This window comes from Solea senegalensis, linkage group LG11 (assembly GCF_019176455.1).
Source record: "Solea senegalensis isolate Sse05_10M linkage group LG11, IFAPA_SoseM_1, whole genome shotgun sequence".
NCBI lineage: Eukaryota > Metazoa > Chordata > Actinopteri > Pleuronectiformes > Soleidae > Solea > Solea senegalensis.
In genome coordinates this window covers 14,338,023-14,352,057 of record NC_058031.1, presented here as the reverse complement: position 1 = coordinate 14,352,057, position 14,035 = coordinate 14,338,023, and the positions used below count along the sequence as shown (strand labels likewise).

Sequence of the window (14,035 nt, the reverse complement as noted above, 5' to 3'; positions counted from 1 at the left end):
GATATATTCATAAAAAACATACAGACATTCATAACGTTGATATATTTATATATATATATATATATATACATATATATATATATCCTTTTTGTATACATTATTTTTTATAATTTCATTCTGTACATACAAAACAGAATAGAGTGGAATATAAAATGAATAAATTGAAAGGCAAACTTTGTACAGTATTTTAAATAATCTTTCAATTTGCCATTAACCTTATTCCACTTTTTCCAAAATGTATCATCCAAATTTTTTTTATTTTGCACTTTCTGAATATATATTGAATATAAATAAATGTAAAACTGGTGTTTTCAAGCTTGATAATAAGTTTGGCTGTTACCTCCATTGACCCTTACACAGTGCATGCATTTGGGCACGTTAGCATGATGTGTCCCACCCAGATGTTTTAAGTGTGACCAGTGCACTCTTAATACTCATAAAGTTCTGGTGTGGAAATGTGAGCTATGTTGCAGCCGTGTGTTTATTTGTCATATCTACTCGAGTGAGAGTCAGCTCTTGAATGGGTTGTATGAGGTATGGCAAAATGCTCATGATACCAGAGAAGCACGTACAGCAGTCTGTTTACAGAGAAGTTCTTTTCATGTGGTTTTTACGTGCCTCCACTGGCCATGGGTGGGTCTCATTTGACTCATTTTTGGACGGTGATGTTGTTCTGAGGGACCACGAGGCCGAGCAAAAGGGAGCTCTGTTCTGCACAGAGGAAATGGGCGTTCTCCTTGGAAAGTTTGGATGGAGTGATAGAAAAAATAGAGGGGGTGCGGCAAGGCTGGAAAGGAGAGGACCACCAAGAGGGGCACAATGTAGTAGAGTAGTGAAACTGCTCCTAGCCACAGCCTCAGAGTCAGAGGAACAGGCAGTAACCGTGGTAAGGAGATATTTTCTTGACTTTTCATAACATTTCAATAGCTATCTTGTTAAACCGCAGTAGATTACATTTACACAAATGTGTCATCGTAATGACGCTTGCATCACACACAGTACTGTGCAGAGGTCTTAGGTCAACTCCGGTTTTAATGTTTGCTTTGCTGCTGTAAGATTATGTGACCTCTGGCATTTTGAATACATGGTGTGATTGAAATTTGGTCTTATATGTTGGAAACATTTCACTGATCATTGTATGAGAAGGCTTAGAAGGTTTTATTCTAATAAAGAGATTGAGAAGACTTTTACACAATAACACAATAACAACCAGTAACATAAGCTCTAAAATAAATACTGCCATCAAGAGATGCATGTGTTCAGTGTTGATAAGATAACTCTTTACAAAACTTGCAACAAGAAACATATTGTTAGCATATCTTAAATAAAATGTTTTTATTATTATTGGATTTGAACCATTTTGCTGTTCTTTTATAAATGTTACTCTCTCCACTTTATTGCAATTTATCTTTCATCCACTTCAAGATGATGGATTACCTCCAGTGACATAATTAAGAATAATTGTGACTCCACTCACCACCACCCAAATGGACCTCTCCTACAGATAGGGATCTTCACAGACCATTTCATCTCATTTCTTATTTTCCTCTCTGTCTTATTACCACACGTCTCCTCGTTGTGATGCTTCTAATAGCCTCTTTGGTGTTGCTGCTTTATTTCTCTATGTGTAGTTGTAAGATTGCTTTGAAAAAACCTCAGACTTTCATTTCCTCTGTAGGTTTACAACTAGAGTAGCACTAATGAAATCCAAATGTAGGTTGAATTGCAGACTCTTTACGCTTTGCCGTGAAAAATAACAACCATTCACAGGGGGGTTACGGCTTTAATTGGGTAAATATTTTGGCATCGTTTAGATTTCAATAGGTCCACCCATGAGGACTCTGGGTTTGCTGAACCATGGTAACACACAGGCCAGTCAAAGAAAGAGAGAGAGTGAGGTTTTAAAATTAACTCACTGCAACACAGAGTGTACTGTGTTCGACTTTACTCACATTTTCCGTGTTATGTTTTGAGGCAAAACAGGAAAGTCTCTCAACACTGCTTTTCACTGTGGAACATGCAAACCCCGTTAAACTGGTCACACACTGTATTATTGGGTGCTTTAGTTCATAGAACATTCCATTTTTTAAAAAAAACAAACTGTTTTTGTTTGGTTTTTAGTAACACATTTGAAAATGGCATACCTGCTTATGTTTGTGACCCTGCTGCATCTCATCACTCTGGCCATGCTGTTCATTGCAACCATGGAGAAGGTAATACACATAATTAATATTTGTTAAGACCAAAATGTGTGTCAAAATGAATTATTGTCTTGATTTATACACACCTTATTCTACAGACTGAATAGAACAGATTTGTTTCTCACAGATCTGCACAAATATCGCACAGTAATCATTTTAAATATGTTTTAATATGCTCAGTTCCTGTGAAAAATAATCTCAATATGATATTTAATTAAAAATCACTCAGTCCGCGTAGTCGTATAAGTGCAGCCTATGCAGTTTGCAGCTGTCATGTCTAAACTCTCCTTCCAGTCGTGGTGGGTGTGGGACGGCATGGAGAACTCAGACCTATGGTACAACTGCAGGTTTGACAACTCCACAGGAACCTGGCTTTGTTCTTCCTCCAAAGAAACTGGTAAATCATTGTTTTTAATGCCCCGATAAAAGAGACTCTACATGATCATTTCTCTCTGAATGACAAAGCCCGAGAATCTAATCTGGTTTTCTTTACTCTTTTCAGAGTGGCTGCAGGCCGTTCAGGTGCTGATGGTTCTCTCCGTGGTCTTCTCTTCCATCTCCTTCTTGGTGTTCCTGGGTCAGCTGTTCACCATGTCTAAGGGGGGACTCTTCTATTTCACTGGACTGTGTCAAGTCTTTGCAGGTAACAGTGGAGTGAAACAATGTCTCTGCATGATGACGACATCCACAAACTACACCAGGAAGCAACTGAATGTACAGTTAGTAAATAAGCTACATTCACCAGCCACTTGATTAGGTACAACTGTTGGTTGATGCAAATACCACAATCAGGCAGCAACTAGACATGGGGGTGTGGTCAGAGTGGAGAGGAAAAAAACATTATTAAAATGACTTTAAATGTGGCATGGCTGTTGGTGCCAGATGTGCTGGTCTACTGTTTTAACATGCATAGCCTTAAAAAGGATTGTGTCCTGTGTACCTAATAAGCAGCCATTTCTGTATTTTATTGGTTTTACATTCTATTTTTATATTGCTTTTTGTTTACATATATGTCAAAAAAGACATATATTATGTCTTTTTTGTGTATTTATGTGATATACAGCACTTTGGTCCACATATCTTCATGGTGTGATTATTGAGTACAGTAGCTCTTACTTAACAGGTTAATACGGTGGATTGGATATACATTTGAGACCCCAATTGTTTTAGTTTCTATTAGACTCAATTAGATTAGTTGAATTTAGTTGATCCTATACAGTGGGGATCATTCACCTTTTACAGCAGCAAAACATTCATAGATAATCATGTGTACGTGTAACAGTTCTTTTTATATTGTGATGCTAAATGGGAATAGAGTGCATGTTGTCCTACTCACATCTTGTTGGTATATGACATAACACTGCAAACTTTTCTCCATCCTTCCTGAAACAACCCTATCCCTCTGTTTTCAGGCCTCACTGTGTTTTCCGCAGCGCTCATCTACACGCTGCACAAGAAGGAAATCCTTCCCACCTCCAAAGAGCTGACTTCAGGACACTTTGGCTACTGCTTCATCCTGGCCTGGGTGTGTGTGCCTTTGTTGCTGTGTAGTGGCATCATATATATCCACCTGCGTAAAAAAGAGTGACCAGAAACACAAACACATCAGCAGCAGCTAGGAAAGAAATCAAACATATTGAACAAACTTGTGCCTATGTGATGTGATGATGTGTTTTTGGATCTTAGATATATGTATATCAGAAAAAAGGATCAAGTATTTTCAAGATAGCAATGAATTATCTGCATAAATGAAGGCTTATCTTCTGTTTTAAGGCATTTTCCTGTTTGTTGTGTTTTCTACTGTTATTGTATATTGACAAAGGAAGACAAATATGAAAGCACAATTCTCTTTTGTATTATTATTTTAGCATTGTAGGGCTAATACGGCATTTTCCTTCAAATATATGTATTTAATCGGTGCTCTTGACAAAATCATAGATTAGGACAATGTTGTGTTGTCAATTTATTGTCACAGTGTATTTTAAGTACACTTATTGTTTATTTTTTTTACAAAATAAAAGTCACTTTTGATACCAACAGCTGTCAAACTGTAATTCATCCTTTCACCTCACACTGGTAGACAATGAACAAAAAAACGTAATATCAGTGAGAGAGAAAAGGAAGCTTTGTAACAGAGAGGGGCAAACGCTGATGCTGTTGCCATAGCAACGGTAAACTTTGCTTCTCCGGCACATCCGTTAACACAATACGGAGCGAAAACCATAACACCTGCCTTTGGAAATCAGTTTAAACTGGGCTTTATTGTGACAATGGAAGAGGAGTCACAGCTTTCGGCCACAACATCCCGGATCATTCCTCTCGCTTTGCCCAAAGGAACAGAAAAGGTGTGTGAACTTTGTCAGAGAAGAGCGAAGCTGCAATGCAACAAGTGTCGGGTCACGTTTTACTGGTAAGTTACACGCTGTGGGAGGAAATAATGCTTTTATTGGTTTGTTTTTAGCATTATTATTATTATTATACATTTCCGACAGGCTATGCTTCTCCTTATTCTTCTTTGTCTTAACTTTTTATATAAATAACCCTAATTAGAATTATGATTTGTTATAATCATATGTGATAGTTCAAATAATTAAGTTACAGTTATTTATCCAAGTTCACACTAGGACTTTTAATATTACTGTAAAACAAATCCCATGAACGCAATTTGCCCTTTTGAAGAATAAAAGTCGAACAATGTCTAATGAAAGTTGCTCAGCAATGTTTGTTGTGGACGCTAGGGGGCGGTGTCGGCTGCACATAATTCTTTAACCAGTAACAGACACAGTCAGACACGTCGCCGCTCATGTGACTGTGTTGTCAGGAGGCAGAGGAACAGCTGGAAATTAAATCACCACAGCCATTATTGTGTTGCTCTTGTGGCTGTTGTGGAATATTCTGTGTTTGAGTTGGACAACGTGGGCCTTTTTTTTTTTTTGTCTATGTATGTAACACAGTGGCAGTGTGTTGCCGTTGACTCTGTGGAGTCAATTTCAGATCTTAAGATGGTGCCTGCGTGGTGAAAGCCTCCTTAGCATAGAATGGGAGTGGAGAGGAGCATGTGGTGACATCTCTCCCTGCAGGGATTTATGTAAAGGGATGAGACACTGCAACCAGTCTCTTAAAGGGAGCTTACAGCTACTTAGTGTGCTTCCTTTCATCTAAGCCACCACATTTCTTGAATTACATTAGTTTCAGCCTGATTCCTTTCAACTACACATTAAAACAAGGCACAAAATGGCTGAAAGTGGTTGTCTTCGTTTACATCTGAGAGCTTATGGAGTACACGCTGCCAATTAAGAGTTAACTAAGCATTTGTTCTTTGTCTGACCGACATATTTTTCTCTTTGGAAGCCATTTCTGTGGGTTTAAGTCCAGTGTGCAAAATTTTGAAGAATTGCATAAGCAAGTGTGTCTGTTTAAATATTGTTAATGTATAATGCTGGAAGAAATAAAATCCTTTACTTTTTGTATAGCCTAGGAATAAGCCTTTTTGTATGTATATACATATACCTTGCTTTATGAAGGCGGCCATGTTGCGCTACCTTGTTTCTGCAGCAGCTTGAATGGACCAACCTGCTAGAACATACATTTTGTGGTGTGAAGCTGAAGTGATCTAGGCAAACAAATAAGAACAACATCCTCTCTGGTTTGTGATCAGGGAAGAGAGGGTTGAACGGAGGAGTTCACCTTTGGTTACAATTTGCAGTCTCATCTTGAAATGTCACTAATTCTTATCCACATTTGTATTACATTGCATAGGTTACTGTTTCCAGTATACAATACATTCAGTAGTTATACTGTATAGCTCAGCAGAAACAAAGTAAAGCACAGTGGCTCTGAATCCTTGTGTGTGTGTGTGTGTCGACTCACACAGTTGATGTGACGTGGCAAGGATCGCTGCCTGCTCACTGCTCGCTGTCTTGGGTCCAAAAACACAAACACACTCAGTGGAGAGAGAGAGAGAGAGAATATAAAGGAAAGCCAAGACAGTTTCCATTAAAGTGTTCAGAAGAGCCAGATAAACTAAATTACAGACCCGTTATGTAATGGCATACAATTTAGTACGCTCAGGAGATACAGTATTTCTTAAGTGAGGCAGAAAGTCTGTTTTGCAAATGTGGAGTTTGCATCGACAAGAGCAGGCTTTTGTAAATGTTAGCACAAAAATATAACAGCGGCATGAGAGAAATCGCCTCAACAATTGGCATTTCTCTCTCTGGCATTTTATTTTCATTCTTCTACAGACTTCCAACAAGACCCACTCACTGTTACCAGGCGTCACCAAATTCCTTTAAGAGTGCAATTTTTCATTTCGCTCAAGCCTCCTTCATTTATAGATTTTGAACCCCTTATTCCACCTGCAAGATGTTTATCTGACTTCTCAATTTCTTTAACTTGATTTGTACTGCGGCCTCTTTGTCTGTGGTCTGTGATATTGATTCATTTTATTCTGTTGAGTAAGTCATCTTGTTGTTTATTTAATGTGCTCTGTAAATTAATGTGACAGTGTGTGTGTGTGTGTGTTATGATTCTTCAGCGATGCTGAGCACCAGCAGGCCGACTGGGTCGGGATCCATGGGAGAATCTGTCAGTTGCTTATTCCCATTCGTTCCACAACACTCTACAGTCTTCAGGGGGCCGAACACCTTGAAATGCAGCTCAAAAAGGTGAGCATGTATGACTGACATGCATGTAAGACTATGAAACATACGTATGGTGTATATTTTCAATTTTCTTCTCTGAAGAACTGAGTTATTTATCAGTAGACACCAAAGGTATTTAATACTCCTTAAGTTGCCAAATCATAACTGGAGCCCATAGATAGTAAAGTGGGAGATTTAAACCTTGTAATTGTAAAAAAAATTCTAATTTGGGCTGCAGGGACAGCAATGGGAATGACATAGAATTTAAACACCAACAAATGTGAAATAGATGTATTTAGAGTAAAGTGAAGTAGCAGAACAAGTAGAAAGTGAAAGTACAGTGGGCGAGGAGGGACAAAGAGACTGTGCTTTCAGTTCACATTTTATTTTTATTTATACAGAGGTTGTTTTTTTTTTTAAATGTACTGTGAATGACTGACTGAACATGTTTACTTTTAAAGGTGAGTAAAGATCCTGGATTTCGATTTGTATTTTGGTGATTTGTTTTTTTTTTCAGAGCCCAGACGTACAAGACGGTTCTGTTGTAATATAAGCTAATACCTCTTACTCTTGTGAAGGCTGATGAAGAATGTAAAGTAAAAGTAACCTGACGTGTGTTTTGTGCTTTTCTTTTCCTCACTCAGACAGAGCTCATTGAGATTTGCAGGTTGGAGGCTCAGAGGAAACTCTCTGAGAGGAAGCACTACGAGGCTCTGCCTGCTGCTCAGTTCTGCCTGCGCTGTTCTACTGACGTCCACGGCCCCTGCACTGTCCAAGTGGTTCCTGCCTACCTGCTGCTGGCAGAAGCAAACATGGGTGAGGAGGGGGGGGGAAATGGTTTCTCGCCTCAAACGACCTCCTTTCTCCTTGCTGTGTACAATGAATACTGTACGTATATTCATGTGTGTACTTGCATTTCCAGGTTTGGGTAATCTAGGCCTGGTGGCAGAGCTCCTGTCCCAGGTGGAGTGGGTGGTGTTGAAGAGCCCAGACTGTGGTCACACACTCCACCGGCAGCTGCACAGGAGCCTCGGTCTCCTCCACACAGTGACTGGAAACCTGGAAGCTGCTCTATTTAACTTTGCCAATGATGTCAGTGTCATTTGAAGCACTCTCACTCTCAGTTTGTTTAACTTTGCTGATATTTTGATGTGGAGAATGAATGGGCTCGCCTCGGTGCCTGCTTGTAAATATTTTATAGAGTGTGACTTTCAGGATGTACAATGCAACGGCAGCCTACAGTATACTCAGAGGTGGAAAGAGTATTGAAATATTCTACTTTGATAAAAAAAAAAAAGTGGTAAAAGTACTGGTCTAAAAATTTACTCACGTTAAAGTAAAAAGTAGCTTGTTAAAAATTTTGCAGTTTATCACTCACCTGTCCTCATCATTCACCTGTCCCTATCATTCACCTGTCCTCATCATTCACCTGTCCCTATCATTCATTTGTCCTCATCATTCACCTGTCCCTATCATTCATTTGTCCCATCATTCATGTCCATTCACTTGTCCCTATCATCACTTGTCCTCATCATTCACCTGTCCCTATCATTCACTTGTCCCTATCATTCACTTGTCCTCATCATTCACCTGTATGTAGCAAAGCACAGCTTTTCCAAGATGAAACATACTTAAGTATAAGTAAATTTACAAATTTGAAAAATGACTTACCTCTGAGTATACTGTGTATCACGTAACAAAGATCATTTTGTCTCACGTGTACAGATATACTTTGCCAGTGAGGAGTATGGTCCGGAGAGCACAGTCACTTGTCAAGGCTACTTTCTCATGGCTAACGTCTTTGCCAAACAGGGGAAGATGACCATTACTCATTCTCTGTATTCTACGGTGAAATAAACAACTTAGGGTGTATTTGCCCATGTGACCTGAAGTACTTTTTGTTTTCGTGGGTTAGTGGTATACCTCATGTTGTATCTTGTTTTCCCCTCATATCATAGGTGACACAAACTTGGCACGTCCATCTGTCCAAACTTGTCCAGGCCCATGTCCAAAATGCCCAAACTCCTTGCATGCTGCTGGAGCACTCATATGGTCCGTACTGTCACATAAAGATTTGTCATTTAAAATACTCACATGAATCCATGTGATTTTATCAGCATTCTTTTATTGGCATTTAATGAAATTGTTATTTGTTTAATTATTTTATGAGCGTTTCTCTTTGTCGTCTTGGAGATGTGTAAATACTGCTGACAAATTGCTCCAAAGGGATTTTCTACTCTGTTCTCTACAACCGTGTACAGTTTGGTATTCTCAACATGTCCAGTTCTGTTCTACCAGAATCAGCAAAATGACATCACCAATCCATCATTTGCTTCGCACACTAACGCCGGTGTAATGCTGTGGAAAAAAAAAAAATAAGGTCAACTCAACCGTGCTATATTTAGCTGAGCTGTCTTGCTGCGCAATCCGAAAGCTAAACCTCAGGTTAACCCCGGCATGCTTAGAGCTGAGACCACTGCACTAACATCTCAGGCTGTGCAGCTTCCGCACCGCTACCCTCCATCGCAGCTGCTGCCCTACATGTGATGCTAAGCTTGTTAGCTGTGGCACAATTTCCCAGGTATTCTAGTGTATTCCAACATGTACGAGTTAGTGACATCTAACGGTCTGGGAGCTGCAGTGGCCTTAACCTACAAGACAGCATGTTGTTGTCCTTTGTTTGTAGTAGTAAGTGACTGCATGAACGCATGCTCTGGCCGGTTCATTCATTCATGCTGCTGTTGAAACATGTCAGTGTAAGATGGTGGCCTCGGTAAAGCAAGGCCCCTCATTCTAAGGCTATAAAACTAAACTAATTTGTTTGTTTCATCTGTTGTTACACATATACAAACATTAAAATTACAATACATACAATTAAAAAATAGTGTTTTTTTGATCAGCAGACGGTGGATCTGAGATGCATGTCTCATTACATTCATGGCTCTTCACTGTGTTTCTGTCAATTATAATACGTTTCATAAGTAAAAGAAAAACATTTTTTAATCCAACTCTGTAACAGAATGTGAATTAAACAAACACAGCAGCATCGTAATTGTTTTAAGTTTAAAGAAAATGGGTGAAGCAGCCCTTTAAATGTATAATATATTTACATTCTTGGTAAAATGCTGCAAAAACTAACTCCATCTCCTGATTTTTTCATCAGACAAAAGCCAACATGCTGAAGTGGATGAGATGTTAAGAACGATCCTGGAGTTTGAAGAGAAAAACTCCACTCAAGACTCAGGTCAGATTGCTGTGGTGACCCACTGTCTGGCCATGTTGTGGTTTTTGAGAGGCGATAACTTTAAGGTGAGTCCGTCATTAAGCCCGTTAAAAGGTTTCCGTTTGACACAGTGACATAGTTCTTCATTTCCTGCTCATGCACCTTCTTTGGGACGCCTTCTCAAGATGGGATTACCACAAATTGGTAAAGCTGTAAAGGTGAGGTGGGATTTAGTGGGAGCTGATGCGTGTGTCTCGACACTCTTCCGCTTCCAGCTCCACTCTGTTAAACCAATAGAGGCTGTTGTGTGCATGACAACCCTTTGTCAGTGAAATGAGCAGAAATCTGGTGTCACACAAGGTGATAGACAAAGGCAGCTATTGTGCGGTGAATGTATCTGTGACAGTGACACCACAGGAAGTTCAGTAACAGGGTTATGACCACGTAACAAAAAAAACTGAGGATGAGAAGCACAGTTTTTCAAAAATACTACCCCTATTCTAGTATGATTAAGCTAGATGCAAATCGGTGACAAATTCCTTTAAAATGAGGGAAAGGGTTAAATGAAATCACTAAACATTGTGTGTTTGGTTTCAGTATTTGTATCTGTTGTATTTTTGTGTGTCATTGGGACTGAAGAAAATATGGTTCACAAACAGCTAAGAAGGAAACTTTCTTTGAACCTCCCAGCTCCCTTTTTCCATGGAAACAATGCTTGTGTCTGTAATTAAATAACTTCCTTCAGCTGAGCGGTCAATTAGTAATCTTCACAGTGAAACTCAGTTCTTGCTCACCTGTGTCCACAGCAAGGTCACAGGGCAGAGTAAAGTTCATAAACTTTGCGACCCAGCCACCACAAGGCAACTGTTTCTTTGTCCTCATATTGACTGAGCTACAAAATAAGAATAAAACACAGCGAGGCCTTGAGTTGTAATCACCACTTTTGCTCTTTTACATTGTGGTGTGGGATGATTATTTTGGATTTTTCCTCTGGGGTTTTAGCTGTTTTTGTCCATGTCATGGCTCTATTGTGTATCTCAGAGCTGTAATTATATACAGCTGTGTCAGGATGTCTTATAATTACCTTTTAATAGTGATTCAGTTGGTAGATGTAAAGAGGAGACTGCTGTACATTCAGCACTGACTGTGGGAAGACACTCAAGTAACATAAATACAACACTCATTTCCAGCTGTTTATAAAACACAAGTAACTATAGGAACTAGATCGGCAATTCCGTGCCGAAATTTCGAGGGTGCCTGCAGTTCTTGCGGCATGTGGAAGTTATATGATTTGGATCCAATCCACCTTGGAAGTACGAGGACATATTTTTTAAGTTTTAAAGGAGAGAGAAGTTATATGGCAGTTTTTTGCGATTTTTTTGGCCATGGTTACTTGAAACGCTTAGAAATAGTCATCGCACACAAGTCCCGGTCGAGCCGCACGTTTTGATATAACATGTGTGGGGGTTTTCTCAAAACTGTGGGAGGAGTTAGACGTCAAAGTTTTGGGTGGAAGAATACAGAGAGACTGACAAGCCCCTCCCAAAGTCCCCTCTGCTCCTTACACACACGCACCCACACGCACCCACACGCAAACACACGCTTGTCTCTATCTCTCCAAAACCAGCAGAGAAAGCAGAGAAAACAGCATGTTTTAAAGTTGTCATATTTCAAGAACGGTTGATGATAGAGATAAAATTTTTGGTTTGTGAGCGTCAGGAGGCTTTCGGCAACTCCCACATTTAAATTTGTGACAAACGGCCAAGAGATGACAGAGAAATCACAGTTTTAAAATCACCCTCGTCTTGATTTTCCCAGAACTCAAAAGCAGACATTTTAACATGGGAGTGAATGTAGAGTGTAACTGGAGTTGTCTGCGCTTTGAGGTGATTTTAAGAAAAACTACAAGTCATATGAACATGAAAACACACACAGGGTTACACGACACCCATGGCAACATTTTGATGTAAAAATTATCAGTGTAGGTTGGAAATTGTGGGCAGGAGAAGAGTTTGTTTAGAGATTTTTGGTGATTATTTTGCTGGATCTCGCTAGAGTGGCACACTCTAGCTGCCGCCCACACACGCAATACACACTCATTATAAAATCTGAAAACGTAAAAAAAAAGTACAAAACGTAAACTGCGATTGTTTATAAACCGTAACATGTATCAAAACTTTGACTTAGGTCCGAAAAGTCCCAAGTCTTGTGACTCGTTTAAAGAAACAATCATGTTTCTACGGCAAAGTATGACGACACTGTGATGCTCCAAAGTGGGCTTGGTTTTTTTCGGTTTCCCATTATTGTGTGAGTGGAAATTATTTTACATTTTTGCGATTTCTGTCGCCATGGTTACTGGAAACGCTTATAAAAGTCATAGCACGCGATTCCCGGTCAAGGCGCACGTTTTGATGTAACTTGTGTTGGGGTTTTCTCAGAACTGCGGGAGGAGAAGCGCGCCAAACTTTTAGGGAGGAAGAGGAAAAATAAGAAGAATAAACGCGTAGGAATATCAATAGATGCTTGCAACGCAATGCAATCTAGTGAGAACTCTAGGGAGTTCTGACTAGAATGCCTTGCGGCTGCAGGCACCTAACTAGATCGGCAATTCCGTGCCGAAATTTCGAGGGTGCCTGCAGTTCTTGCGGCATGTGGAAGTTATATGATTTGGATCCAATCCACCTTGGAAGTACGAGGACATATTTTTTAAGTTTTAAAGGAGAGAGAAGTTATATGGCAGTTTTTTGCGATTTTTTTGGCCATGGTTACTTGAAACGCTTAGAAATAGTCATCGCACACAAGTCCCGGTCGAGCCGCACGTTTTGATATAACATGTGTGGGGGTTTTCTCAAAACTGTGGGAGGAGTTAGACGTCATAGTTTTGGGTGGAAGAATACAGAGAGACTGACAAGCCCCTCCCAAAGTCCCCTCTGCTCCTTACACACACGCACCCACACGCACCCACACGCAAACACACGCTTGTCTCTATCTCTCCAAAACCAGCAGAGAAAGCAGAGAAAACAGCATGTTTTAAAATTGTCATATTTCAAGAACGGTTGATGATAGAGATAAAATTTTTGGTTTGTGAGCGTCAGGAGGCTTTCGGCAACTCCCACATTTAAATTGGTGACAAACGGACGTGAATTGACAGAGAAATCACAGTTTTAAAATCACCTTCGTCTTGATTTTTCCAGAACTCAAAAGCAGACATTTTAACATGGGAGTCAATGGAGAGTGTGACCGGAGTTGTCTGCGCTTTGAGGTGATTTTAAGAAAAACTACAAGTCATATGAACATGAAAACACACACAGGGTTAGACGACGCCCATGGCAACGTTTTGATGTAAAAATTGTCCGTGTAGGTTGAAAATTGTGGGCAGGAGAGGAGTTTGTTTAGAGATTTTTGGTGATTATTTTGCTGGATCTCGCTAGAGTGGGCCACTCTAGCTGCCGCCCACACACCACTCAAACACCCATTATAAAATCTGAAAACGTAAAAAAAAAGTACAAAACGTAAACTGCGATTGTTTAAAAACCGTAACATGTGTCAAAACTTTGACTTAGGTCAGAAAAGTCCCAAGTCTTGTGACTCGTTTAAAGTTCCAACCACGTTTCTACGTTAAAGTATGATGACACTGTGATGCTCCAAAGCGGGCTTGGTTTACGGTCGTTTCCCATTATTGTGTGAGTGGAAATTATTTTACATTTTTGCGATTTCTGTCGCCATGGTTACGCGAAAGTCTTAGAAAAGTCATAGCACACGATTCCCGGTCAAGGCGCACGTTTTGATATAACTTGTGTTGGGGGTTTCTCAAAACTGCGGGAGGAGAAGCGCGGCAAACTTTTGGCGGGGCGCGAGAATATCAAGCGGAACTAGATCGGCAATTCCGTGCCGAAATTTCGAGGGTGCCTGCAGTTCTTGCGGCATGTGGAAGTTATATGATTTGGATCCAATCCACCTTGGAAGTA

At 39.9% G+C, this 14,035-nt stretch overlaps 2 protein-coding genes across 2 annotated transcripts; both read left to right on the top strand.

Annotated features, from left to right (window-relative positions):
* Positions 1 to 777: 777 nt before the first annotated feature.
* On the top strand, positions 778 to 4,238 carry LOC122777513 (epithelial membrane protein 3-like). Its single transcript, XM_044038808.1, has 5 exons — positions 778 to 886; positions 2,122 to 2,213; positions 2,496 to 2,598; positions 2,704 to 2,844; positions 3,614 to 4,238. Exons 2-5 carry the CDS (start codon positions 2,136 to 2,138, stop codon positions 3,787 to 3,789), a joined length of 498 nt encoding a protein of 165 aa, XP_043894743.1. The 5' UTR covers positions 778 to 886; positions 2,122 to 2,135; the 3' UTR covers positions 3,790 to 4,238.
* A 142-nt stretch (positions 4,239 to 4,380) lies between these two features.
* zmynd12 (zinc finger, MYND-type containing 12) lies at positions 4,381 to 10,640 on the top strand. Its single transcript, XM_044037447.1, has 7 exons — positions 4,381 to 4,611; positions 6,739 to 6,868; positions 7,489 to 7,660; positions 7,767 to 7,936; positions 8,570 to 8,692; positions 8,803 to 8,896; positions 10,008 to 10,640. Exons 1-7 carry the CDS (start codon positions 4,472 to 4,474, stop codon positions 10,199 to 10,201), a joined length of 1,023 nt encoding a protein of 340 aa, XP_043893382.1. The 5' UTR covers positions 4,381 to 4,471; the 3' UTR covers positions 10,202 to 10,640.
* The last annotated feature ends 3,395 nt before the right edge of the window (positions 10,641 to 14,035 follow it).